Genomic DNA, 25,158 nt, shown 5'->3' on the forward strand with positions numbered 1-25,158 from the left:
AACGCTCCCTCGTTGAAATAATTCATTTATATTTGAAGAACCCATCGTGTATACTGTCACTGTCAGCTATCACTGCACTGGCAACCATAGCTTTGTGTGAAGATGAATTCAACACCCAGCACTGGAGGGCAAAGCTCTGCCTCCGTCATTCCATTCTCAACGTTGTCTATCGGCCGACGAGTTTCCACGGCCAATACTGCAGCAGGACCTATGCGTGCACCACTCCGTCCCAAACCGCCCCGTGTGCGGGCTCGAAATCGCTCGAGCTCGAGCGAGTCGTGTGCGGAAGTCATCGAGTCTAGAGTTCTTGTCTTGTATGCCGGTGGAACCATTGGCATGTTTAAAGAAAACGACGGTGAGTGACGAAATGATGTCTGGGATTGGAAGTGTATTGAGAGTCCCAAATTTTCGGACTAGCCTTTGAAGGTGATAAAAATTGAAATATTGAAAATTATAGTCCGAGTAACTTGCACCCTACTTATCGCCTTTTTTTTAAAGGAGCATAACATCATGAAATCTTAAATTTTCTGTTTGGGATTGCTTATTTATTTTAAAGGCCTGGTTAAAGTAGCTTGAGTGCTTTCGAGTCAACTCGTACCTTGGGCGACTCGTACCTTGGACAACTCGTACCTTGGACAACTCGTACCTTGGACATCTCGTACCTTGGATAACTCGTACCTTGGACAACTCGTACCTTCAATTAAGACGACTCGTACCATCAGAATAAAAAGTAGAGTACATGTACACTGTACGTGCGTGACTTAGTGTGTGGTTCCTTGACTCCGAAACGATACGATTCTTTTCAAGTCAAAGTTAATTTCCTTCTCACAGAATAACCAAAGTATACAAGAGCAGTCAGTACTTTTAAATGATTCAGTCCTTTCATAGCTATAAGTCTGAAAGTCTAAAATGTAAAAAATAAAATTCACAGATGGTTTATTCATCAACTGGTTTATTCGAAACATTTACAAATTGGGGGCGGGGGTTTGGCCAGATGTTTCGTCATAGTCCGACTTGTTGAAATGAAATCGATTCACGATGAACAGCAGACAAGCAATCGTCTCTTGAGCAGCGCAATGGTTCATCAGAAACCCGCAAGATCATCTGAAAAAAAATAAATAGCGGTAAACACATAGTTTTGGGATGAAAATATATCGATTCCGTAATACATGTATTTGCAATTTTTTAAGTAGGCCTAAGTTGAAAAACGGCAAACTGCAACAATGTCACCGTGCACGGACGGTCCGACTTGTTAAAATGAAATCAATTAATAATGGTGGACTAGCAGCAATTGTCTTTCGAGCAGTGCAGTGGTTCATCAGAAAACCGCAGGTTCATCTGTAAAAAGAAAATAAAAAAAATTGCGGTGAACACATAGTTTGGGATGAAAATTAGTATTTCCTAACAAAATTGGAAATATTTGTCAGTCCAAGATTCACGTCTTATCATTTTTGCGGGAAAAAAAAGAAGTAGTTCAGGCGATTATAGGGATCAATAATAGAAAAATGTTGCAACCTGACGCCACTTTTTTCTTCATATATATATCATTTCAATGATGGTCATTTATTGCAAAAATGATGGTAAGACGTGAATCTTGGATAAAAACATCAGTTCCATAATATTTTCACGTAGCCTAAGTCTCTAAACGTAACGGCAGACTGCATCAATGTCACCGTTCACAGACGTCCATATTGACCGGTCAGCGCGGCGCAAGAACCGTGTCACTTTGCACGGATGCCGCGTGGGCCTGTGCATGCCGCGCACACAGTGCGTGTAAGCTGCCGCGGCCGGCTTCGCGCTTAATAAATTCTTCTTTTTGGGGGGAAAGAGAGCCTTTACCAAAAAGAGATTCACCTTTATTTTAATAAGCATTCCACTTTCAATGAGTTACGGTCCACTTTATTCAGCCTCGGATCATTATCCTGATTGACGGGGAAATCATTGACGGTACGACTTGTCTTATGCGTGATGGTACGAGTCGTCTTAACTGAAGGTACGACTTGCCGAAGGTACGAGTTGTCCAAGGTACGACTCGGTATAATGACGTCGAGTTGAAGGTACGAGTTGTCCAAGGTACGAGTTGCCCAAGGTACGAGATGACCTGTTACCGCTTGAGTAACTCCAGCTGACATGTTCCATATTCATTCACATGTAACTAACAGTGTTACATGTTACATGTGAACATGGAGATGTTTTATTTCTCCATGGGATGATGTGAATGAATATGGAACATGTCAGCTGGAGTTACTCAAGCTAGGTTAAAGGGAAACTAACCTAATGTCTTAGTCCCGAGAAAAGACATAAAACCCTGGTAGTTAACATTGGACGCGACAGACATTTTTTGACATACATACGTTTTTCAAGTCGTTTCTATTCAATGTATATGTCGAGCGCAATTTGAGTCCCCCACGCAAGTTTAAACTTGCGCGTGCAAGTTTAAACCTGTGCGAGGGACTCCCGAAGCACGCAAATTACACTGCGCCATTTTAATTTGCGTGCACAAGTTTAAACTTGCGCATAGGCAATCGCAACCTTCATTTAATTAATGAATTTATTTTATTAATTTAATTAATTTATTCGACTTAATGAATAAATATGTTGTTTATTAAACAAAAATCCTAATGAGCCATAAACAATAATACACATCATGATGCAAAGTGCATAAATTGTTCGCATTACTACTCCTTATCTCTCCAATTTCTAGTCAACTCAACATCATTAGCATATTAATAACATGTTTCAAAAAGGCATTAAAGCATTGTCTCCCGAAGCTCAGTGGCGCTATTAAATTGGAGAAAATAAATCTGCTTTATTTAATGTTACATATCTGCATGAGTATACCCGGGAAAAAAATAGCTTTAATATTAGTGGCTTTGTATGCGTGAACGGGAAATCTATGCAGTGCGCAAGTTTAAACTTGTGTGCGCAATTTGTAGCAAGGAAATTAATGCGCGCGCAAGTTTAAACTTGTGCGGGGGACTCAAATTGTGCTCGACATATACATGCAAAGGTTTTGCGATATTCGCCAGACCATGTTTTAATGTTAAAAAAGGCGATAAGTAGGGTCCAAGCTACATTTTTTGTACTTGGACTAGTGAAAATTAATGAATGGTACGAAAGCCCATTAGCGCCACTGCAAGTATATATGCTGCGGATTATTTAATTCGTTATTACGGATTATTAATTCGTTATTACCGATTATTAATTCGTTATTACGGATTATTTAATTCGTTATTACGGATTACTAATTCGTTATAACGGATTATTTAATTCGTTATTACGGATTATTTAATTCGTTATTACGGATTATTAATTCGTTATTATGGATTACTAATTCGTTATAACGGATTATTAATTTGTTATTACGGATAATTTAATTCGTTATTACGGATTACTAATTCGTTATAACGGATTATTTAATTCGTTATTACGGATTATTAATTCGTTATTACGGATTACTAATTCGTTATAACGGATTATTTAATTCGTTATTACAGATTATTAATTCGTTATTACGGATTATTAATATGTTATTACGGATTATTAATTCGTTATTACGGATTACTAATTCGTTATAACGGATTATTAATTCGTTATTACGGATTATTTAATTCGTTATTACGGATTACGGATTATTTAATTCGTTATTACGGATTATTAATTCGTTATTACGGATTATTAATTCGTTATTACGGATTATTAATTCGTTATTACGGATTATTAATTTGTTATTACGAATTACTCTCTGAGTTCTGAGTCATTACGTTCTGAGTCATTACTCGGCAAGTATGGCACAGGAGTGCAAACGTTGTATGCAAAGATAGTGCCGCCTAGCGGCGCTATATACACAGGCCCCTGGTCACGTGCTCTCCACGTGTGAGAACATCAGACCTAATTCGTAATAACGAATTAATAATCCGTAATAACAAATTAAATAATCCGTAATAACGAATTAATAATCCGTAATAACGAATTAAATAATCCGTTATAACGAATTAATAATCCGTAATAACGAATTAATAATCCGTAATAACGAATTAATAATCCGTAATAACGAATTAAATAATCCGTTATAACGAATTAATAATCCGTAATAACGAATTAAATAATCCGTAATAACGAATTAGTAATCCGTAATAACGAATTAAATAATCCGTAATAACGAATTAATAATCCGTTATAACGAATTAATAATCCGTAATAACGAACTAATAATCCGTAATAACGAATTAATAATCCGTAATAACGAATTAAATAATCCGTTATAACGAATTAATAATCCGTAATAACGAATTAATAATCCGTAACATATATACTTGCAGTGGCGCTAATGGGCTTTCGTAGAATGGTCTTATCTGTAAGGAGTGATTTACATTGAAATGTTGATGAGGAATTTGAATGACGTTCATGCTTCATGATGATAGTGATTTACATTGATTAGAGTGATAGATGATGATTTTGATGATGAAAGCTGGTGATGATGGCAATGATAATGATTCAGTATATGATTATAATTGATAGCACCAATCTATATGGAAAAAAAAATTCTATAAAAACCTCGGAAATTTTTTTTGCAACCTGACGCCACTTTTTCTACAATCATCTTAATGAAGGTTACTCATTGCAAAAATGATGATAAGACATAAATCTGGGACTGAGAAAAATTCCCAATTTGGCTAGGAAATACTTAGAACATTTTCTGGACTCTCGAAAAACTTCGTACACAACCGCTGAAGTGCCTTCAGGATGCAATATTTTTTCCAAAACATCATCATGATTTTCCCTTTTAGGCCAAGTAAAAAAAATAACCAGTTTCGCGTCCCCGCCACTACCTTTTTCCCTCCCGCCTCCTTTTCAAAATTATGCAATGCATTGTGTCTTTTTATTTGTTTCTGTTGTGCCCATTCTTGAAAATCACGCAATCTTAAGAATGCGCGCGCATTCTTAAGAATGAGCGCGCGTTCTTAAGAATGAGCACGCGTTCTTAAGAATGAGCGCTCATTCTTAAGATTGCGTGGGAATATCACGTGCACAATTTATGAATTTTGCGCAATCTTAACAAACATTGCACGACATGTGAACAATAAATTGGTGGCAATTTAAATGGAAAATAGCATTAGCACTATGGGATGTCACAGTATTCATTCTCATTCTTCACATTCTTCATTCTTACGTCCCCCCCCCCACTTTTATTGTCCAAAAAATCAGAATTCTTTCCAATAGTACACTGTTATTATGTCTCCGTTTTTTCCCCGGTTTCCCCCCCCCCCCCAATACGCATATACTTTTCATATCCACTGTACATGTACTTTTCAGCGCCTTGCTATAATTATTAAGAATCAGTGAACGAGGATGCAGCTAGACTTGCCAAGCGCAGCAGGTGCTCGGTATCGACAATTTAAGAATGTGCGCTCAATCTGGAAGAGTTATTTTTTGCGAAGATTGCGCAAGGATCCAGTTGCACAATCATAAGAATGTGCGAGCGCATTCTTAAGAATGCGTGATTTTCAAGAAAGCGCACAACATTTCCAACAAAATTCATTACGGACACACTCTCGCAAAATGTGGTCCAGCAGCTTTCTATACAAAAACCTCGTTGTCTTGGGGTTTTGTACGTAAACCTTATCAGTCAGCCGATCACGCTCAATTGACTTCGGCCAAACCGCAGTCCCATTATAAGAAATAAGTTAACAATGTTATCCGAACCATTTTTTCCGAGAGTGTGTCTCTAATGGTTGATGGGCTTTTAAAAAGAACTTTTGCAAATGGGAAAGACACTTTGGAAACATCCAATCAGTTTGAATATGCTTCATGAATTTCTGAATAAACGAGCACATTTTTAACAGTATTTAATTACCATTATTTTTCAGTGTGGTGGTGGGGGGGGGGTGGCTGTTGGGGGGGTGGGCTAAACAGAAGATATATCAGAATGGCGCAATAAGACCAACAGCGGGCGCAATAAATTTGATTAGGGTTTCAAAATTTCTACGCGTCCGCGTCGTTAATTTGCATAAAAAATGCCCCGACAATTTTTTGCAAAAAACGAGACCGTCTAGTTTAAAAATCGGTGGAATCGTGCGAATATAGCCGAGGATCATCTCCCTAGCTTTTGGGCTATTATCTAAGAGCAGATTTGATAAAATTAGGGTCCAAAATGGGTCCTATTTGCACGAGAAAATCATGTAGGGATGCCACTGGTAACTTTGGCAGTATGCAGGCTCAGCATTACCGGCAGGCTTCAAGCATTACGGACACACTCTCGCAAAATGTGGTCCAGCAGCTTTCTATACAAAAACCTCGTTGTCTTGGGGTTTTGTACGTAAACCTTATCAGTCAGCCGATCACGCTCAATTGACTTCGGCCAAACCGCAGTCCCATTATAAGAAATAAGTTAACAATGTTATCCGAACCATTTTTTCTGAGAGTGTGTCTCTAATGTTGGAGCTACTGTACATAATTATGCATTCAATTTCAAAATATGGCAGAAAGGGTGACGGCTTCTTTAAACACAAACGTGTCAGCAAGTGTCAGCAAGAGAGTCAAGGAAATGAAAGAATCCATCAACCATCATTGAAAATCTGCCATCTTAGAACAAAAAAGGGCCGCCTCCTTCCTTTTTAATTGGCCTTTTTATTTGGCCTTAAATAGCATGTCAATGTGGATGATGAAATATGTGACCCGCTCTACAAAAATGAGTCTGTTGTGGCAAAAATGACGTTTCGAGTTAAAGGGAATGTACATCATTGGCTTTTGCTGTAATATTCAGCAATAAAGTATTTGAGGGGTTAGTATATATAGATCAAATATTGTTACACTGACATGTTTGAAGTTTTGTGTTAAATAATGCTGGAAAAACCAAGAAAAACAACAATGTTCAAGTAGTCTGGTTCCCTGACTCCACTAAAAATGAAATGGATCAATTTATAGATGCCGGAAAGGTGTAAGGTAAGGGAAACAGTCTAGCTGGCCTGCACCCGTTCATAAACATGTAACCAATAGCAAACAAATTTTGAACTGAAAAAAAAATGGTAAATTTGGAGCAGAAGTTGAAAAATAGTTAGGTTTTTCCAACAGTGGTCGGCCGACCACCGTTGGAAATGTATACAAAAATACAATTTTCTTGAAAATGACTTCACACCAGGTGCCATAATTTTACAGAATGCTTTTAATTTGACTGTCATTTACCAACATCCTAGTAAGATATTTCGTAAAAACTTGGTAGTTCCAGATCAGCGTTGGAAACAACTGGCTTTTTTTTTCAAATACTGGCCCCAATTGCACTTGTTTGCAATCGATTACAAACCTATGAACGGGTACGAGCCAGCTAGACTGGTTCCCTGACCTTACAATTCCCCAATGTATGTAAACTGATCTGTTTCTTCTTATATGGAGTCAGGGAACCAGACTACAGGAAAATGATCGTTTTTCTTGGTTTTTATAGCATTTTCGAACCCAAAACCTCAAAAAAGTCAGTGTAACTATATTTGCTATATATTTCCAACCCCCCAATTCCATCCATTTCTGAAAATTACAGCAAAAGCAAATGATGTATATTCCCTTTAATAGACCTCTCTGAATCCGAATAGCACCTGCTTTTGTCATTTTAGAAAGATTTACAAGGTGGAAAATGCAATTTTCTTACGTTGCTGACGTTTTTGCTGGGTCAAAACTACCCCAACCCCTATCCCGCCGCCAGGCGCATGGACGTGTATAAAGGGGTATTGCGCAATCCCGCATTTTTTGACCAGTTAACCCCATATTTCTCTCAAACAAAGCTTGGAATATGTCTATGACATAGCTGTTTGTTCAGAATGTGGCATAACAAACAACTTACACCTAGAATGTGTTCATCCGTGGGGAAAAGTGTCCTAAACTTCACAATCGCAATAAAGTAACAAAAACAAAGGCTGTTTCCATTTCAAAATGGCGAAAGCTTGAATTCACATGCGACATCAGACTCATTTTTGTAGGGCGGGTCATACATGTCATACAGTATGATATGGATAGCATCTGTTCCAGCTAAAGTTGGGAAGGTTCCAGCTGTTGTTGGGATCCCCTCCACAATAGTTGGGACTGTTCCAAGTAAACTTGGATGTAACCCAATCTACGGCCAATCTACGGGACTAGTCTTGGATATGGGCTATAGTCTGGCTCTAGTCCGGGGTTGGATGATCGATTTAGGTAACAGACTATTCATCAATGAGTTTTTTTAAGCTACAATTGTATGTGGTGCATTTCTCAGGGCATCCCTTTTCATTTCCGACCGACTCTATCTTTGGCTCCTGACCCAAGGGAAAATAAAACCTTTTTCATAACCGCCGACCCTGTCTGGAAGGTAGTTTCTATTAACCTAAAAAATACAAACAAACTAGAGATACTATGTCTGTTTGCAACTGAATATAGGGCTTTTTTTGCATTATGCTTATTTTTTAGCTACATTTTGTCATTGTGGTCTTCGTTTGTAGTCAATCCGATAAAAGGAAGTGTACAATTTTGGAAGCAGAATAAAATTTTAAATATTAAAAAAAAAATAATAAAAATCAACTAATGAGGCCATCGTGACGTCACTTCGGACTTTGCATACCAGTACCATTATCTACCTACCCACCAAGTTTCATGACGATTGGACCTTCCCTTTAAAAAAAGAAATGTGCATTTCTCAGGGCATCCCTTTTCATTTCCGACCGACTCTATCTTTGGCTCCTGACCCAAGGGAAAATAAAACCTTTTTCATAACCGCCGACCCTGTCTGGAAACGTAGTTTCTATTAACCTAAAAAATACAAACAAACTAGAGATACTATGTCTGTTTGCAACAGAATATAGGGCTTTTTTGCATTATGCTTATGTTTTAGCAACATTTTGTCATTGGGGTCACAATGACGTCACACATTTTTCAAAATTTTTAGCATATTACCTAAGTTAACAAACCAAATACAAAAAGAGTTTTGAATTTTGCATGTTGCATTCGTCAGATATGGCTTAAAGGTCTAAAAATTCATATAAAATCGCACGATGATGATGTCATTATGAAGTCTTCTCCTTTTTCACCAATAACACATCCCGGTAGCTTTCCACATATCGAGTTTCAACCCAATTGGACTTCCACTTCTGTAGATATAGGATTTCAAAATAATATGCACATTTGTGATGACGTCACATATAACCCATGATGATGTAATCATGACACCACTATTTGGGACACAACTTTGCTATAAGGACAAGTGCATATGCTTAATTTGAATGATGTATGACAAAGATAAATGCCAAAAGTGGCGTGTACTAAAATCGTGATTCTTCTTTTGCTTTGGGATAAGACTTAGCATTTCATTTGGGCAGTGTTTATTTCCTTTTTGTTTTGCAGTCTATGTTCCAAGTCCGGGTCGCTTCCACAAACTGGTGCGATCAATGCCCATGCTGAATGATGAGGAATATGCATCCCTCATCGATCCGTCGCCAGGCATGGTGGAGAGGCCGTATGCTCTGCCGTAAGTTCTGGACACTGTTGCAGGGGTTGAAATTATTTGTTTTGAAACTCGGTCAATATTTGTACTGTAATAAGTGCATTCTGACGTCAAAGTTGATTGAAAAATATTGACACAAGGCATGTGGCAGCTGAAAAGTGGGTGTTCGTTTTGTCCGAACAATTTTTGTGTGTGGCTGATTTCATCATTTTAAAATCTGCGGTGGATTGTAGAACGGCCTTTGAAAATAACTTATGAAGTTTCTTGTTTGATGGAGTTTGTTTTTAATTTGAAAAATGCAAAAAGAGTTGTTTTTGTAAAGTTGCTCTGAAAGTGATATCTGTAATGAGGTCTGTAATGGGCAAACGTGTGCAATTTTGAGAAAATTTGTCCCAAAATGTTTTGTTGTTGCATATTTTCCCTGAACAAGACTGAAAGCCACTCAAGGTACAAGGCTGCGAGAGAAATAAAAAGAGTACCAGTAGGTTCTCAGGAAAACTGAAGGTAGGAAGTTTTTAGGGTGACAGTAATTTTGAAAGTCCTGAAGCTGTAGTTCAGATTCTTTATTCCCATAAAATGCACAAAGAAATCAGATACGGTTTCATGATCAAGTTGATTTCAGATATGAAGGTATTTTCCCCATATTTCAGAATATCACAAGAAGGGAAGCGTGTCATCTTCGACATCCACGAGTACAAGGTGCTTAAAGACTCCAGCAATCTCGACCCCACTGATTGGGCCGAGATGGCAGAAGACATTTGCCGATTCTACAAGCGGTACGACGGTTTTGTCATCCTCCACGGCACGGACACCATGGCGTATACGTCGTCCGCGCTGTCATATATGTTGGAGAATCTGGGCAAGCCGGTGGTGTTGACCGGTGCACAGGTGCCCCTGCCAGAGCTGCGAAGTGATGGACGGGATAATGTACTTGGTGCTATCTATATTGCTGGCCACTTTGTCATTCCTGAGGTGAGCCCAAAAGGACGAGATAAATACCATTTGAAGCTTTTGAGATAGAGAGTACAGTTTGGGAGATGTGCACTGTGTGAAGTGGATATCTGTGAAGTTTCTGAGATAGACCCAGAGTAATCAAGTTTTTCAGAGTCTTCAACTTGAAAAGGACAAGAAGCTGATTTAAACAGTCAGGGTGACCGTAAGGCAATGGCAAAATTCTGCTAGTAGCACTTCAGAAATCTGCTAGATTTAACAAAAATATGCTAAATCACCTATTAGTACGTGAAATACATTATAGACACTCATACTCACATGCAGATGTTATACAATTTCCTTAAAGCTAGAGTCCATCATTTGCAGCCATCCGAAAAGTAACTGGCGTAATTATTGTTGAAAAACAAACTTGGTTGAAAGATAGTAAGGGAACTAAACTCCCTGTGAAATTATTCTTTCTGGGAAGCTGTCATTTTGAAGTAATCAACGAAAGAAGGCATTTCCAACGGTGATTCTTAAGAAGCACCGTAGGAAAATTTAAATTAGTAGTTCGTTTTGTTATTCGGCGCAGCGCGCACAAGTATTGGAACGACGCACACGCGCGCGCGGCTGTTGTAATTCGTCGGATCAGTGCGCGACGTCACATAAAGCTGCAATTCAAAACAATTCAAAACATGATTCAGTAACTTTTGATTTGAAATTGAGATCTTAGAATGCTGGTTTTTCTCGGAATGTACAGCTGAAGCTTAGCTGAAACTTCATCAGGTTAGTTGCTCAGTATCCTTCATTAGATTTTGAACTCTTTTGTTGCTTTAAACGAACAAAATGCACAAATTACCAATGATGGACTGTAGCTTTAAACACAACAAATATCATAAAATTTCCTTGAAAAAAAATCAAATATATAAAAAAAAAAATTAAAAAAAATTGCATGTGTCTGGCCTGGCTTGCAATGGTCTAAAGTACTTTTGTACTAATACACGTCAGGGAACCTCAAATTGAAGCTTTTTCCAAACTAATCAGCTATATTTTTCAAATCGGCCATATATTTCTGTCAGATCACCAATTTTACAGAATTCTGCCAAAAATCTGCTACAAAAAATCATTCTGCTAAATTTTCAGTCAAACTCGTTTTTTTCCGAAAAATTATGTCAAATTTAGCCAAAGTTCGGCTAAAACGGTCACCCTGTAAACAAACAGTATAACGTGGAGTTTCCTGGATATGCTCTATGTAGAGTTGTAATCAAGTCATTACAAGTTAATCACAAGTTGATCGCTAGTCAGTCATAGTCAATCTGAAGACATCAAGTCCTAATTAAAGTCTCAAGCTTTTCAAATGAATTGTGACAAAAGCATAACTTTGTCCATCCCCTGTTTAATACTAGTGACTTAACTTGTTATTTAAAGCCTCCCTCAGGTTTACCTGTGATTTGCTTGCGCCACGATGGAACCGTCTGCATCAAGCAGAAAAGTCATGCTCTGTAGGTCACAAAACTGAGAAATCGTGTGATTATCGTGAAACAAGGGGCATCTGTCTACAGAATAATCGCAAACATGCTCATGTCACCTACGATACCACGATTTCGCAGTGATCACGTGACTTCTTCAAAATGACGGTGTGCGTGTTGATAACAATCAGATGATCTTCCATGGCCACGTCTGTTCACTCGGCTGCCATGATTGTTATAAACTACGAATTTGCCGCTCACAGATTGGCTACACAATAAAATAAGATGATCCAGATGCCTGCGGGATGTCGTAATTTCACACAGGTCGACTGCGATTGAACACGTTCCATCGTGGCGCAGAAGTTGAAATTTTCCTACTCTTGCAACTGTTGATTTCTTTTAGCGCCGACTGATGTCGACTGTCTTTAGCTTCACAGTTACACTCAGGCTGCAAAAAATCGGTGACAGTATGTTCCCAACGGTCGTAGCTCGATCCTGAAAAGTCAGTCACTGATGGTTCTTTGTCGTCACAAGGTCGATCTGAGGGCAGCTTAACTTGTAGCTGGACTTGTAATTTAACTTTTTATTACAGCTCTGTTTTATTACAGCTGTGTTTTATTAAAGCTATGTTTCATATCAGACAAGTTTTTATTAGACTCGACCAATGGACCAGCTATCTATGTTTTACACATAAGTTGTTAAGGCCAAAAAAAAAAAAATTCTGCTTCCGGTTACCCTACCTACTCTATTTTGACAACCCCTACCCCAAACTACCTTTTACACTTGACTACACGCATACACCTCCATCTGATCGTACACACACAAAAATTCTCCCCCCCCCAAAAAAAAAACCCCCCATTTTCCTACCTACTACCCTGTTTTCAAATACCATGCAATCGGAAGCAGAATATTTTTGTTTTGCCTAAGCTCACACCCCATTTTTTTCATAAGATGCAATTAAATGACTTCAAATTTCATAATTCTCTTTGTAGGTTACATTGTACTTCAACGATACATTGTATCGGGGTAATCGTGTGAAGAAAGTGTCCAGCGAGAGCTTCAGCTGTTTTGACTCGCCCAATTTCCCACCTCTCGTCAAAATGGCAGTCAATATTGAAGGTATTTTTGGAACTTAGAGATGCTAAACATGATTGATCACACAAAAAGGAGCACATGTAATGATCTAAGTTTTAAATGATGTGTTTTTGTTGGTAGAATTTGTGGGAGGCATATGGCTCGACCGCGTCGTAGCTGCGTCCTTTGCAATTCAGCTTCTGTTGCGAGTAAGGACGATTAGACCCCCCCCCCCCCCCCGCAATTTTCAGTTCAAAATTTTGTGAAGAAATTGGAAGTCTTGCAAAGCATATAGGTGTTAGATCTCTGCCATAATCATTACACATACATTCCGTGTACACAGGCCATTGGCATGCATGACCCCTTGGTCACTGGTTATCAAAGAATTTAGAGATCACTATCAAGCACCCTTGGATAGGGCTTTGAGGACGAACAAACTGTCTTCGTGTTTTCTTTGTGTTAAGGAAACTTAAATTTGCTTATGTGCTTCCACTAGGAACCAGAAATGTCTGAAACATATTTGTTCTGGACAAAATGTCTAAAATGTTAACAATGGCGATGATAGTTCAGACAGTTGGTCACTGTTTGAGACATTTTATGTAATTCTGTACAAACTCTTAATATTTCAGAAATTCTGTTAACCTCAAAATATCTGAAACGTAACGGTTTCAGATAGTTCCAGGTGACTGATTGGCCAGTTTCTTGATAACCTTACGTTTCAGATAATTTGAGGCTAACAGAATATCTGAAATATGGTGGTATTAAGTTTTAACAGGTTTATGTTTCAGACTTTCGAAACATCTGAAATGTAATTTGAGGGGATTCTGTTTTAGACACAAATGTCTGAAAGCGGTGACCAAATGTCTGAACTACGGTCGTCATTGTTCATTTTTCAGACGTTTTGTTTGGAACAAAAGCCTTTCAGACATACATATCTGGTTCATAGTGTTCTTTGTTCTGATCATAACGTTCCTATTCCCAGTTGCTTTAGCAGTTTAAGTTTTTTTATTGTCTCACCAGTGGCATGGGATAATCTCTTTCGACCCAACACCTTAGAGAGTTTTCGAGTTCACACCTACATGGAGAGCAACGTGGGTCTGCTGAGGCTCTTCCCTGGTATCACAAAGGAACCGGTGAGAAATTGCACTAAACTCTCTTTTAGGTACTCATTAACCCTAGGGTGTGTGAAAAATCATATTAAAATTGAGGATTCAGGACTGTTATGGTTGATCATTTCTAACTGTTTTGGGATAAAAGAAGTAACCATGCACTATAGGAACCAGAAATGTCTGAAACACTTTTGTTTTCAGAGATTTCACAAACGTTCTTCCGTAAACACTCAAGGATAATCTTTTGTAAACTACAGAGTGTGCCCAAAAAAGTGATACATTATTCAGAAAACAAGTAATTAAAACTTTTTAATGTTTTTTCTTCAATGAAATTATGTTTACATTAAAGCCTGACTACAATGTATATCTCAATCCACTCCTTTTTACCCCATTCTATTTGGGTCCCTAGATCCAGAAAAACAATCAATGAAGTGAAAGGGTGTAAATTTTACTTGGGCCACTCTCACCTGTAATGTCACCAACTTCAGTGGAAATTGCTGCCGGACAAATTTTCACTGCCCGAAACGAACGGCAGGGAATATCGATCGCACAGTGCTTGTATGCATGTTCAGGCACTGTGCAGTCGATAGGGCCAATTACATACGGGCATGTGTGTTTGCGCTTAGCAATTTCTCCTCGTGTAATCTTTAAATTTGCAACTTTTCAAACTGCATCATTTTTTAGACACCGTTGTCAATCTTGGACGATTTACAGTATTTGGTAGCAAACAGGGTATCAAAATGTAGCTAACAAAATTCCCCAAAGGTCTATATAAATGACGTCATCATAAGTCGATCAGATTCAAATTTATAACCCCTCCAATGAGTGTGGAGTTTCTTTTTTGCGGTGTTATATTATTGGTTGCTATGTGCCAGTAAAATGCTGTTTTCCTTGTGGGCTGATAGGCCTGCTTCTCAAAGTGTGCTTACACGAGTGTCATGCTGCATGCATGGCCCTCCGTGTGGATATTTAAATTAAGTTGACTTCTATGTCATAGGTCATTAGGCCGTTAGATCTCTAGAATAATTGTCATCCACCATCATGAGAGATTTTGAGGGTGTGTTCAGACTTCTTTCTTGCTACTAAACACTTTATGCTGATTTTTTCCCATTGTTCCAGGTAAAGGCCTTCTTAAGTCCCCCCATGAAGGGCGTGGTCCTGCAGACGTTTGGGGCGGGGAATGGTCCCGACAGTAGGAAGGACTTGATGGAGGTCATCAGGGAAGCCACACAGAGAGGAGTGCTCATCATCAACTGCACACAGTGCTCCAGGGGTACAGTGTCGGCGGCCTATCGCACTGGACGGGTAGGTTTCACAGGAAAAGTTTAACGGAAAAAATGCCTTTCGGATCTGAAGACCATTGAAACAATTTTAGTTTGCAGTAATAATAATAATAATAATAATAATTACCGGGAATGGGTCATTTGGGAGACTTTCCCATAGACTTGTGCACAAAATTTGTCCAACTTAAATGTGCCCTAACCCAATAATCCCTTGTCCTTTTGTGCACGAATTTCGGTATTTTTACTAATTAGACCACGAGCAACAAATATAACCTAATTGCGACAATAAAATTTTGCCTCTAAAGGGGGGCTGCGCCATTAGGGAGACAGTTGTGTGTCTCCCTAATAGCCGGTGTCTCCCTATTATTGAAGAAATTACAATAACGTGTCTCCCTAATAGTACATTTAGTAGTATAATGCCGAGCACGTATCTATCAACAATTAGGTACTCAAGGTGCTGGAACGGGTTTATAATCATTTGAAAAGCTTGTCACTTGACTTTAGACTGCTTAGATTGCTTTGTGAGGTCTTGTCTACAACTCTGCGTTATCACTTTACTTTATCTACTAATAAAGGCAGGTATCATACCGACACAAAATTCCATCAAAAGTCTCTGGCTGCGAATTTGATATATGTGGGGCGTTCTTGCAAAATGAGACACAACTGGGCAAAGGTTGAAATGAGGGTTTGCGGGTATAAGAAAAGAGAATAAAATTCTCCTTTATGAGAAAGATTTACGGTAGCACCATGTGACAAATCTCTTTTGTGAGTTTGTGAGGTTCTGAAAAGAACCGGGGTAAACTCAGCGTTTTGGACAGTATGCCTTGCCTGTCATCGGGAAAACTGAGGGATTCCAACGGTGAAGGAGTGTTATATGTAGTGGGATTGGAAGCAGTGAAGCGTGTGAAGAATGTAACAGTGGAGTCCTAGCTGGAGCAGGGGATGCTGGATGATCAGTGAGGCGTGTCAGGCAGAGAATACTGTCCGAAACATTGAGTTTTCCCCTGATCGTTTCCGAACCTCACATTTGCAAAAGATATTTGTCTCATGTTGCTACCACAAATCTTTATCAGATTGCTATCTTCAGCCATGCAAATCTTCAAATCTCATCCAACGTTCTCCTTCATGTCCTTACAACATTGTTTATTTGTACCTTAATCAGACATTCCGTTGACAAGTAATGGCCGTTTAAAGTTTTGTAGTCATGAAAAAGAAAGATGCTAATTATTTTCCTTAAATTTCCTTTTTGTTCATGGTTTTTATACTATTTCTATTAAATATGTGTGGTAGACATATCAAAGAGTTCAAGTATCAGTAAATCTGAAAATTGAAAAAAAATCAACCCTCATACATTTTTTTATGCATTTGCCTCCACTACGACCTGTGCCCAGTTCCACCTCATTTTGCCAGAACACCTCACGTTTCATTGGATAGACTCATTCGTGGTTTTCTCTTTTGAAAACGACACAGTCTCTACTGGAGGCAGGCGTCATACCAGGCAGTGACATCACGCCAGAGGCAGCCCTGACCAAACTCTGCTATGTCCTGGGCAAGAAGGAGCTGTCCCAAGGACAGAGACTTGAGATGCTTAGTTGCAACCTGCGAGGCGAGATCAAAGTCTCCGGCAAGCACAAAGAGAGCAGGACGTTACAAGACAGCGAATTCATCCGGGCGGTGGTCGACACACTGAAGCTCACCAGCAGTCAGGTTGGGTGAAATTTTCACAGCCAAAAATACTGCCCAGGTTATCATATTATTTATAGAGTAAAGCCTGTCAAACTGTATTTCCCTTTTGGCAAAGATAACCACAGAAACTTAATCTTTTATGGATAGTAAGCCACTGAAATTATTCAATTTATTATTCATTTAACTAATCTGGCACCCACTAAAATCCCATTGTAATGTATTGTATTTGTATACATGTTTGTAGTCATTTTTTATTGAATGCAGGGCCCCAATGGAAACCAGTTTTGAACTGTTTGGGCATACCCTGGGTAAAGAAATGTAATAGATAAATAAATAAATAAATAAAATAAGTTCAGTTGTTCCAAAGATCCTTTTGGTCTAAAGTTACACTGTCCTTTAAAGGTCCCTATAATCAGGGTTCAACTTTAGCGGTAGCCCACTAGCCAAATGCTAGTCAAAACAGCGACGGGCTATTCAAAGTATTCCTTAAGTAGCCTGGCTGGCAAGGCCAAAATTATTGGGCTACGGCAAAGATGAAAGGACAGGAAGAAATGAATCATTAAATTCAGAAAGCAAGCCTGTATCAATTTGTATCTAATTTTATTAACTGTTTAGGGTTAAATTCTGAGATCTGTTTATTAAAAACACTGACAAGATTGCCTCAGTATATGATACATTTGACATGTATGCACACTGTTGTTATGAAACACTCTATAAAAGGAAGGCTAGTGAAAATGCTCGTGGGCTAGTTAAGAGTCTTTTTTAGTAGCCCAGCTGGCTAGGGAAAAAAAGTTAAGGTCAAACCCTGCTGTAAAGTTTCCTTTGAACGATATTTGTGCTTGTTTTTAGGCTTTGGCAAGCCCAGGTTGAGCTATGGAAAGGGTTGACAAACTTGTGTGGCTCAAGACATACGGCAAAGACTAAAATCAGCAGAGAATCTGCAGTGTTCAAGTTTGTGCACCGTATGGCAGCAGAAAGTGACACTGAAAATAGCGACCATACAACTCTTTCATATTGAACTCATAATTCTTAACTTGTTATGGCACTCTTTGCTTGATCCAGGAAGTTAAAGCTGTACAAGATGCCCTCTTCACTCCACTGATGTGTGCTGCAGCCAAAAATGGCGACTTGGCATCACTCAAACATTTCAGGGAATGTGTAAGTTTTCATCATTGCTTATCTGTTTTTTGGATCGCACATTGAAAATTAACATAACCTGCATACATAAATGAAAAATTCTTAGGAGTTGGAGATTTTTGCACAACTGGCTCTCATTGGTGAAAATATGGAGCAACCCTGCCCAGCAGTGTAAGGCAGATTCAGTCTCAGTTTCATTTCTCCCTAAAATCTCAAGTTTCACTAATCAAGGCTTTTTCTTTGATTTAAATCATCCCTCAAGGGAGGTGACTTGAGTCTTGCTGACTACGATGGGCGGACACCGTTACATTTGGCAGCCAGCACACGGAACCTTGACGTTGTGCAGTACTTGCTGGAAAATGGCTGTTCGATTTACGCCAAGGACTCATTCGGCAACTCACCTTTCTTTGAGAGTATTCGATTAAAGTGAGTATTCTATTAAAAAAAACCAGAATTTTAAAATTTGCAATAAAAGAGTTTGCAAGTCATGGCCCAACGTCATGGAGCAGCTGAGCAAATTTATGGGCTATGCAGAAATCTGCGTAGAAACTCTCAATGCCACTGCTCATTACTGCGTTAATAAAAGTAACCGGGCAATTCCATGATACCTTTTGTTACATTTAAACCGACGAACCCGTGTTCACAGGAACGGAGTGCCCATCTCTCTTTCGAAGCGATTGGGCCAGACTCAAGTGCATCAAATGCTGCTGTGGGAGGCGCCACACCTCCTCCACAGCGAGTCTGTTACCTTCCCAGCATTGAATAATGCCAGTACCCATTTAACACCTGGGTTGAGAGGAGTAATTGAGGTAAAGCGCCTTACTCAAGGGCACAACACGCATGGCCACTGCGGGGCTCGAACCCACAATCTCACGATCAATGATCCGATGCTCTACCGTTAGACCACATGTGCCCACAATTTAAAGGGGATCTTCCATCATGTCTGTGCTGTTAATTTATATAAGCAGAGCATTTAGGGCGAATTTTTCTCACAAAATCCCCTGAAGTTAAAGGGAATATACAACATTTGCAAACATCGAAAAATAAAACTACCAAGTTTTTGCGAAATACCTTAACAGGATGTTGGTAAATGACAGTCTAAAGCATCTTGTAAAATTATGGCACCTGGTATACTGTCATTTTCAAGAAAAGTGGTATTTTTGTATCAATTTCCAACGCTGATCGGCCGATCAGCGTTGGAAACAACTGGCTTTTTTTTCAAATACTGGCCCCAATTGACCATCGCACTTGTTTGCAATCGATTACAAACCTATGAACGGGTACGAGCCAGCTAGACTGGTTCCCTGACTTTACAATTCCCCAATGTATGTAAACTGCTCTGTTTCTTCTAATATGGAGTCAGGGAACCAGACTACAGGAAAATGATCGTTTTTCTTGGTTTTTATAGCATTTTCGAACCCAAAACCTCAAAAAAGTCAGTGTAGCTATATTTGCTATATATTTCCAACCCCCCAATTCCATCCATTTCTGAAAATTACAGCAAAAGCAAATGATGTATATTCCCTTTAAGTGACTAAATTACAATTAAAAAAAGAAAAGAGGCCAACCAATTTACTTCCTGTTGGTTTTTCAGTACGTTTTTTTATCGGTAACTTGCATTAAAAAAAAAAGCATATGTCAAAAATGTAAATACCTTTACAAAAGTGTTCTCATACTGTGCCCCGTTGGAAGAAAGTTTTCAGTGCCCTTACATCATTAGGGTGTACGTTTTAAAAAAAAAATCATAAAAATCTCTAGAGGGATGTAACTCAAGTTACGGTAACATTATAGTTTGTCCGCTCATCTTGGTACAAGTTAAAAACATGTAAGAAACTAATAATCAAACAAAAAATTTCTTTTTGGCATACAATAAGAACATTTTCTCTTCCTTAAAAAACAAAAACTCACAATAACACTTGCTTTTTGCATGTGAAAACAAGATGCCAAAATGATTACCTAAAATCCTAAGCTTTAGCAAAAATACATATTTCTTGATAAAAATACATTTGACCATATTCCATCTCACTGGCACACCGCGCAAATGAAAGTTCTTATTCTCTTTAATTTGAAACCACATTTGAAGTTGTGATGCTTGTAGTTCCGATGAAGACTGTCCACTTTTGCGTGGAATCCCCCAACCTGCTACGCTAGTCTTTTGTGCTTACCAGAATTCTGTCCGTAGCAGCTCTGGAAATTGACCCCAGATTAGAGGGATCTCAAAGTAGCACCCCACCCCTTTCCATTTACTCTCTGTTAGTTTTGTGCTGATGTCCCTTCAAAATTTAAAGGCGTATATCATAGGATCATTTCATTTATCCCAAAAGTAACCTATCGAATTAGTATCAAAAAGCTTACTTGGAATACAGATCATTCTGGTATAGGCACTAAACTCCCCGTGAAATTAAAAAGAAATCAAGAAATGTAGGTGATTTCCAACGATCAGTCCGTTGACTGATTTTTGGAAACGAAGAGTGCTGTTGACAAAATCGTTTTTCCTGATCAAAACGTTGTGCATGGTGTTTCACAGTTTTCTCGAAAAGTGTAATATCCACTGAGCTGAAATTTCAATGGGTTAGGTTTAGACCATATAATCTTCTTTGGATTTGGAGTGGTATTATTGTTGGAAACGAACAAAATGCATGAAAGGCAAACATGCCTTTAATCCTTACTTCCACAGACTTTATTGGGATGGAATGCTAACTTCACTAAAATACTACTACCCCACAACAGAAAAACAAACTTAATGCTCATGAGTTTTTATTTTGAATGGATTTGTTTCTCTCATTTTGCCAGAAATCTTGAGGTCATCAGGATGATTAAGAAGACAGGAGGACATCTGATTCACACAGCTAGACATGAGCTGGGAACGATGCTATGCCAGTAAGTCATTAAATTATGATTGAAACAAAAGAACACTGTGGAGTTATTAGTTTCAGGGCTGCAGACTCCTATACTTGAACCAATATCACCAGTAAAAAAAATTGGATTCAATAACAACTAAATTCATGTACTAAAGCATTTTTATTAGCAAGACTCATTTTTGTTTGTTTTTCTTTTTAACCCTCCACCAACATGATTTCATAAGCACGGTTTACTCAGTGCTTTCCAAGGGCTTGCATGGGAGAAATGCACAAATTTACTTTGCTGGGACTCGAACCCACGACCTCCTGCTTACTAGTGCAGACGTCTTACCACTCAACCACCAAGCTTGCTCCACATGTGGTCAACTTGCCAGTTGAAATCTGATACAGCAGCAGTAATCCTAATCAACCACTATTTTGTTTGATGAATTTTGCATCGGGATGGTTTTTTTTCCAGTGCAGCTGCGTTGGATGACAGGGAGTTGTTGGAAGCATTCCATGAAGCTGGGGAAGATATGAACGCCACCGATTACTGTGGAAATGCGCCACTACATGTGGTAGGTGGTCGCTTCCTACAATGTCTGAATAACCAATGATGAACGAGGCATGGCTATCAGAGCGCTGCCTTTTTTTACCCAGATATCCACATGGACCGAAAAGGAAACTTATATTTGGAAGTGAAATCCCCATTTTTGTCTCATTTTGGAACAATTCATACAAACCGAGAGCATGCATATCAGTATACAAAATAAAAAGCTACCTTGTCCTCAAGTAATGGTAAATTTCTGAAATTACCAAAAAAACCCGCTAGTCTTTAACAGTGCTGTGATACTTTGTCGTACTTGGCATTATGTAGTCATGTAGCTTTAGATTTCATAATGCATAGAATTAAGCTGTTTTCAAAGTATTTTCACCTGTTCAGATGCTCAGGCTGTGGCTAAGATTGAAATTAGGCACCGGTAACTGTTTCCACCTGATTGCTGGATTCATCACTGGCATAATTAGGGGGGGGGGGGGGGAGAGGGGTGTTGCAGGGGAAGGACGGAACATCCCCTGAGACTTGTGCCCCCTGTCTTTTATCCCAAAAAACACCCTCCTTTTTTTTCTATTTTGGGCGTCTGCAACACTCTGTAAAAAGGTTTTTGTTTAGCGCACAAACAGATCCGGTTTGCGAGCTGACTGGCTCCCGGTCCATACATTATCGATACCGATTGTGTGCCGGGAACCAGCCTACTCCGTGAGAATGGAATTATTGTCTGGCAGCCAAAAAATTCAAAAGTGTAAAGTAATAGTTTGAAAACTTAACGCATGCCGATTTGTTTTTGGTCGATGTCTCATTCAAAAGTGAATAACTAGAAAAACAGCAATTTTAGAAAAGGAATCTATGTTTTGTTTTGGGATGAAACTCGAGAGTAGCATGGAGAATGCATCTTTAATCTCTTGTGTAAAGCTAGAAGCTCAATACTTTTATTTGATCTTTTGTTTCCAGGCAGTCATGAAGAACAGCAAAAGTTGCATCGAGTTTCTGTTGGAGGCTGGGGCTGACCCAAGCTTGAAAGACCATTGCAATAATACATCTCTGAACATCGCTGAGGAGAAAGGTTTGGATGGAGTAGTTAACCTCATGCGAGGAGTAACTGTTAGATCGAACACATCCAGCATCAGTTCGTCATTTAGCAGCTGAAATAGCAGTCATTGTCATAGTATCCTCTTTCCTCAAATCCTGAAGAATATTGAAATATGACGCATGCGCATCAGTGTTATCAAACAGCTATTCCAAAGAAACTCACTTGCAAAGCTGTGATACCCGCGTGGCATGGAAACAGTATAATACATTGGATAGAATGGGCCGAGTAAACTGTCCACCAATCAACCCACCTACCCACCCACCCAAGTGTGTATTTGCCTGCAATCGGGGACCCCCTATTGTCCCTCTTTTGTTTGTACTCTAACTTTTTAGGAAGACCTCCCACATGTTTTGTACACGAATCCAAATTGGGGACCTCTCGGGAATTGGGGACCCTATTGAGAAATGGGGACCCTATTGTCCTCTATTGTTCCACGTCCCCTATTTAATGCAGAAACAAACTCACCCACACACCCAACAACATATATAGTGAGTTCAGGCACACGGTACGTTTTCACACCGCCTTGGGAAAAAAACTAATACAAGTATTAGCAAATACCACTAGCATGTAATCTTGTGAATTTTTTTCTCAGGGTGTATGCGAGTGCTTATTTATGAGCTTTTATAGGGATAGGTAAATCAAAGTCTTGAGCGAAACTTCAGAGAAGTTGAAGAAGTAAGGTGGTTGTGGTGCAAGGAAAAGGAACCCAAGTGTTGTGTGACGATCTTACTTGCTACTTCTCTCTCTTCATTAGGGCTGTGCATGGGAACCGGGTACCCGAGTACCCGACTGTCAATGTCGGGAACCGGTTCCAGATTATGGAATCGAGTACCCGTAACCATCTTCAGAAATTACTCAGTAACTTCTCAGAGAATGAAAAAGACCAGCATCGAATGTCATTTATAGAGAAAATTTCAAAATGAAAAAACAGACTACATGGAAAACAAAACCAATTCCATGTTCACGATGCTCGTGATAGTTGCAATTTTTGCCATAAAGCTAAAGAGCTCACTCTATACACTTGTAACTTGCGTACTGGCGCACCGATATGAGGTATTATTAGCATGCAGACCTTTATGAACAATCTGAACAGCAACTTCTGAGATTGACATTTTTTTGGAGCTGGGTTTCTTTAATGGGTACCCGAGTACCCGTATTTTTTTTCAATAGGGTACCCGGTTCCTGTACTACCCGTAAATGCACATCCCTACTCTTCATCGGTCAAATTTTATGTATTGTAAGAATCGACCCAAGATATTAAATTGTTGGATTCCACTTGTTAATTACTTGCAAAGTCCCACTCTCCACTGGTCAAATTATATAAAATTCTGCAAGGATTGTGCTTTTCTTGGGGTTGTGGAGTGAGATAGGATGGCTTGGTTCAGAGCCAAGATTTCGGACTATTGATCCAATTTTTAGTTTTTTTACAGCCCTCTTTTTTTCACTGTATTCTCAGAGTTGAGGTATAGTTGTGACCTTATCATGAGAAAGCATGGTTCAGAAACACGATATTGTTTTACGTTTCAGTAAATTACTTCATAGTTCTGTTTTTGTCATTTTTAAAATTGTGTGTGCTTTTAAACTTTGGTATTCTTGGGGGTTTGAGATGAGAAAGCATGGCTTAGAGCCAAGTAAAGAGACCGCTGGCCAACCTTTGTATGCTATTTACTGGTTCTGTTATTGGTCAGAATTTATGTATTATTCAAATTGAGGAATATGTGGGGTTATGTTGCAAAGAAGCACTTCTTAATTGGCCCAAAGCCACGGCATTGTTGGAAAACCTTATCAAGCACTTGCACGGTTGGTTCTAATCTCCATTGGTCAAAATATATTTAAATGTAGCCTATTGTAACTGTTTAATCTTGGTATGTTCCATGGGATCAATACCTTTTAAATATTATCATACCTTTTTAAATATATTATGAATTACTTGGTGGGCAAACTGAAATTGAATCACTTTGTCTTTCTAGAAATTGCATTTTGTACAAAACAAAACAAAACATTTTAAGCCTGTAACATGGAAGAATTTCTTTTTATATTGAAGATGACCACCCCTAAAAATAGTCCTGAAACCCATCGCCATTTTGAAAAATGATGCCTACGCTATGATTTGTAAAATGCAACGCTTTTGGTGCCCAATTTCATCTAAATTTCACAAAAACACCACCTCACAGTCCTGTGCACGGCTTCCATCCTTCTTTTTTTTACAAACCCTCAAGTTCATGGCCCACAAAATGCTCTAATACCGAACAATTTGAGGGCATGCAAATCGTGATTTGGCCGGCGTAGGCAATTTGGGCCTATTTACTGGTCTGGACCCTTTGGGACAATTCCATGACTTTCCCACGACTTTTCTATGACCAAATTATGAAAATCCTTGACCTAGTTGATCAAAATGCAGATCCAAATTGTAAAAATGGTTCCGTGAAAAGTGCTTAACAACCCCCCCCCCCCCCCCCCCCGAAAACAACAAAACAAGGCAATAATGTCAAGATAATGCTTCTTTCATCGGAATGTC

At 38.9% G+C, this 25,158-nt stretch overlaps 1 protein-coding gene across 2 annotated transcripts; it reads left to right on the forward strand.

Annotated features, from left to right (window-relative positions):
* The first annotated feature begins 81 nt into the window (after positions 1–81).
* Positions 82–25,097, forward strand: LOC119740761 (L-asparaginase 1-like). 2 transcript variants are annotated; one of them, XM_038216171.1, is made up of 12 exons: positions 82–355; positions 9,364–9,487; positions 10,114–10,435; positions 12,855–12,981; positions 13,957–14,069; positions 15,165–15,350; positions 16,799–17,035; positions 18,077–18,172; positions 18,414–18,577; positions 20,945–21,031; positions 21,470–21,569; positions 22,502–25,097. In XM_038216171.1, exons 1-12 carry the CDS (start codon positions 103–105, stop codon positions 22,694–22,696), a joined length of 2,004 nt encoding a protein of 667 aa, XP_038072099.1. In that variant the 5' UTR covers positions 82–102; the 3' UTR covers positions 22,697–25,097. The 2 variants fall into 2 exon arrangements, with proteins under 2 accessions (XP_038072099.1, XP_038072100.1); XM_038216172.1 differs by lacking the exon at positions 22,502–25,097 and having other exon boundaries at positions 21,475–21,569.
* The last annotated feature ends 61 nt before the right edge of the window (positions 25,098–25,158 follow it).

Source organism: Patiria miniata, unplaced genomic scaffold, assembly GCF_015706575.1.
Source record: "Patiria miniata isolate m_02_andy unplaced genomic scaffold, ASM1570657v1 HiC_scaffold_5, whole genome shotgun sequence".
NCBI classification, from domain to species: Eukaryota; Metazoa; Echinodermata; class Asteroidea; order Valvatida; family Asterinidae; genus Patiria; species Patiria miniata.

Bases quoted from the DNA above. Each gene is read 5' to 3' on its own strand.
- LOC119740761 (XM_038216171.1), top strand. From the start codon at position 103: ATGAATTCAACACCCAGCACTGGAGGGCAAAGCTCTGCCTCCGTCATT. The intron at 9,488-10,113 runs GTAAGTTCTGGA...CCCATATTTCAG, and splicing joins GAGAGGCCGTATGCTCTGCC to AATATCACAAGAAGGGAAGC. The intron at 18,578-20,944 runs GTGAGTATTCTA...TCATTTTGCCAG, and splicing joins TTTGAGAGTATTCGATTAAA to AAATCTTGAGGTCATCAGGA.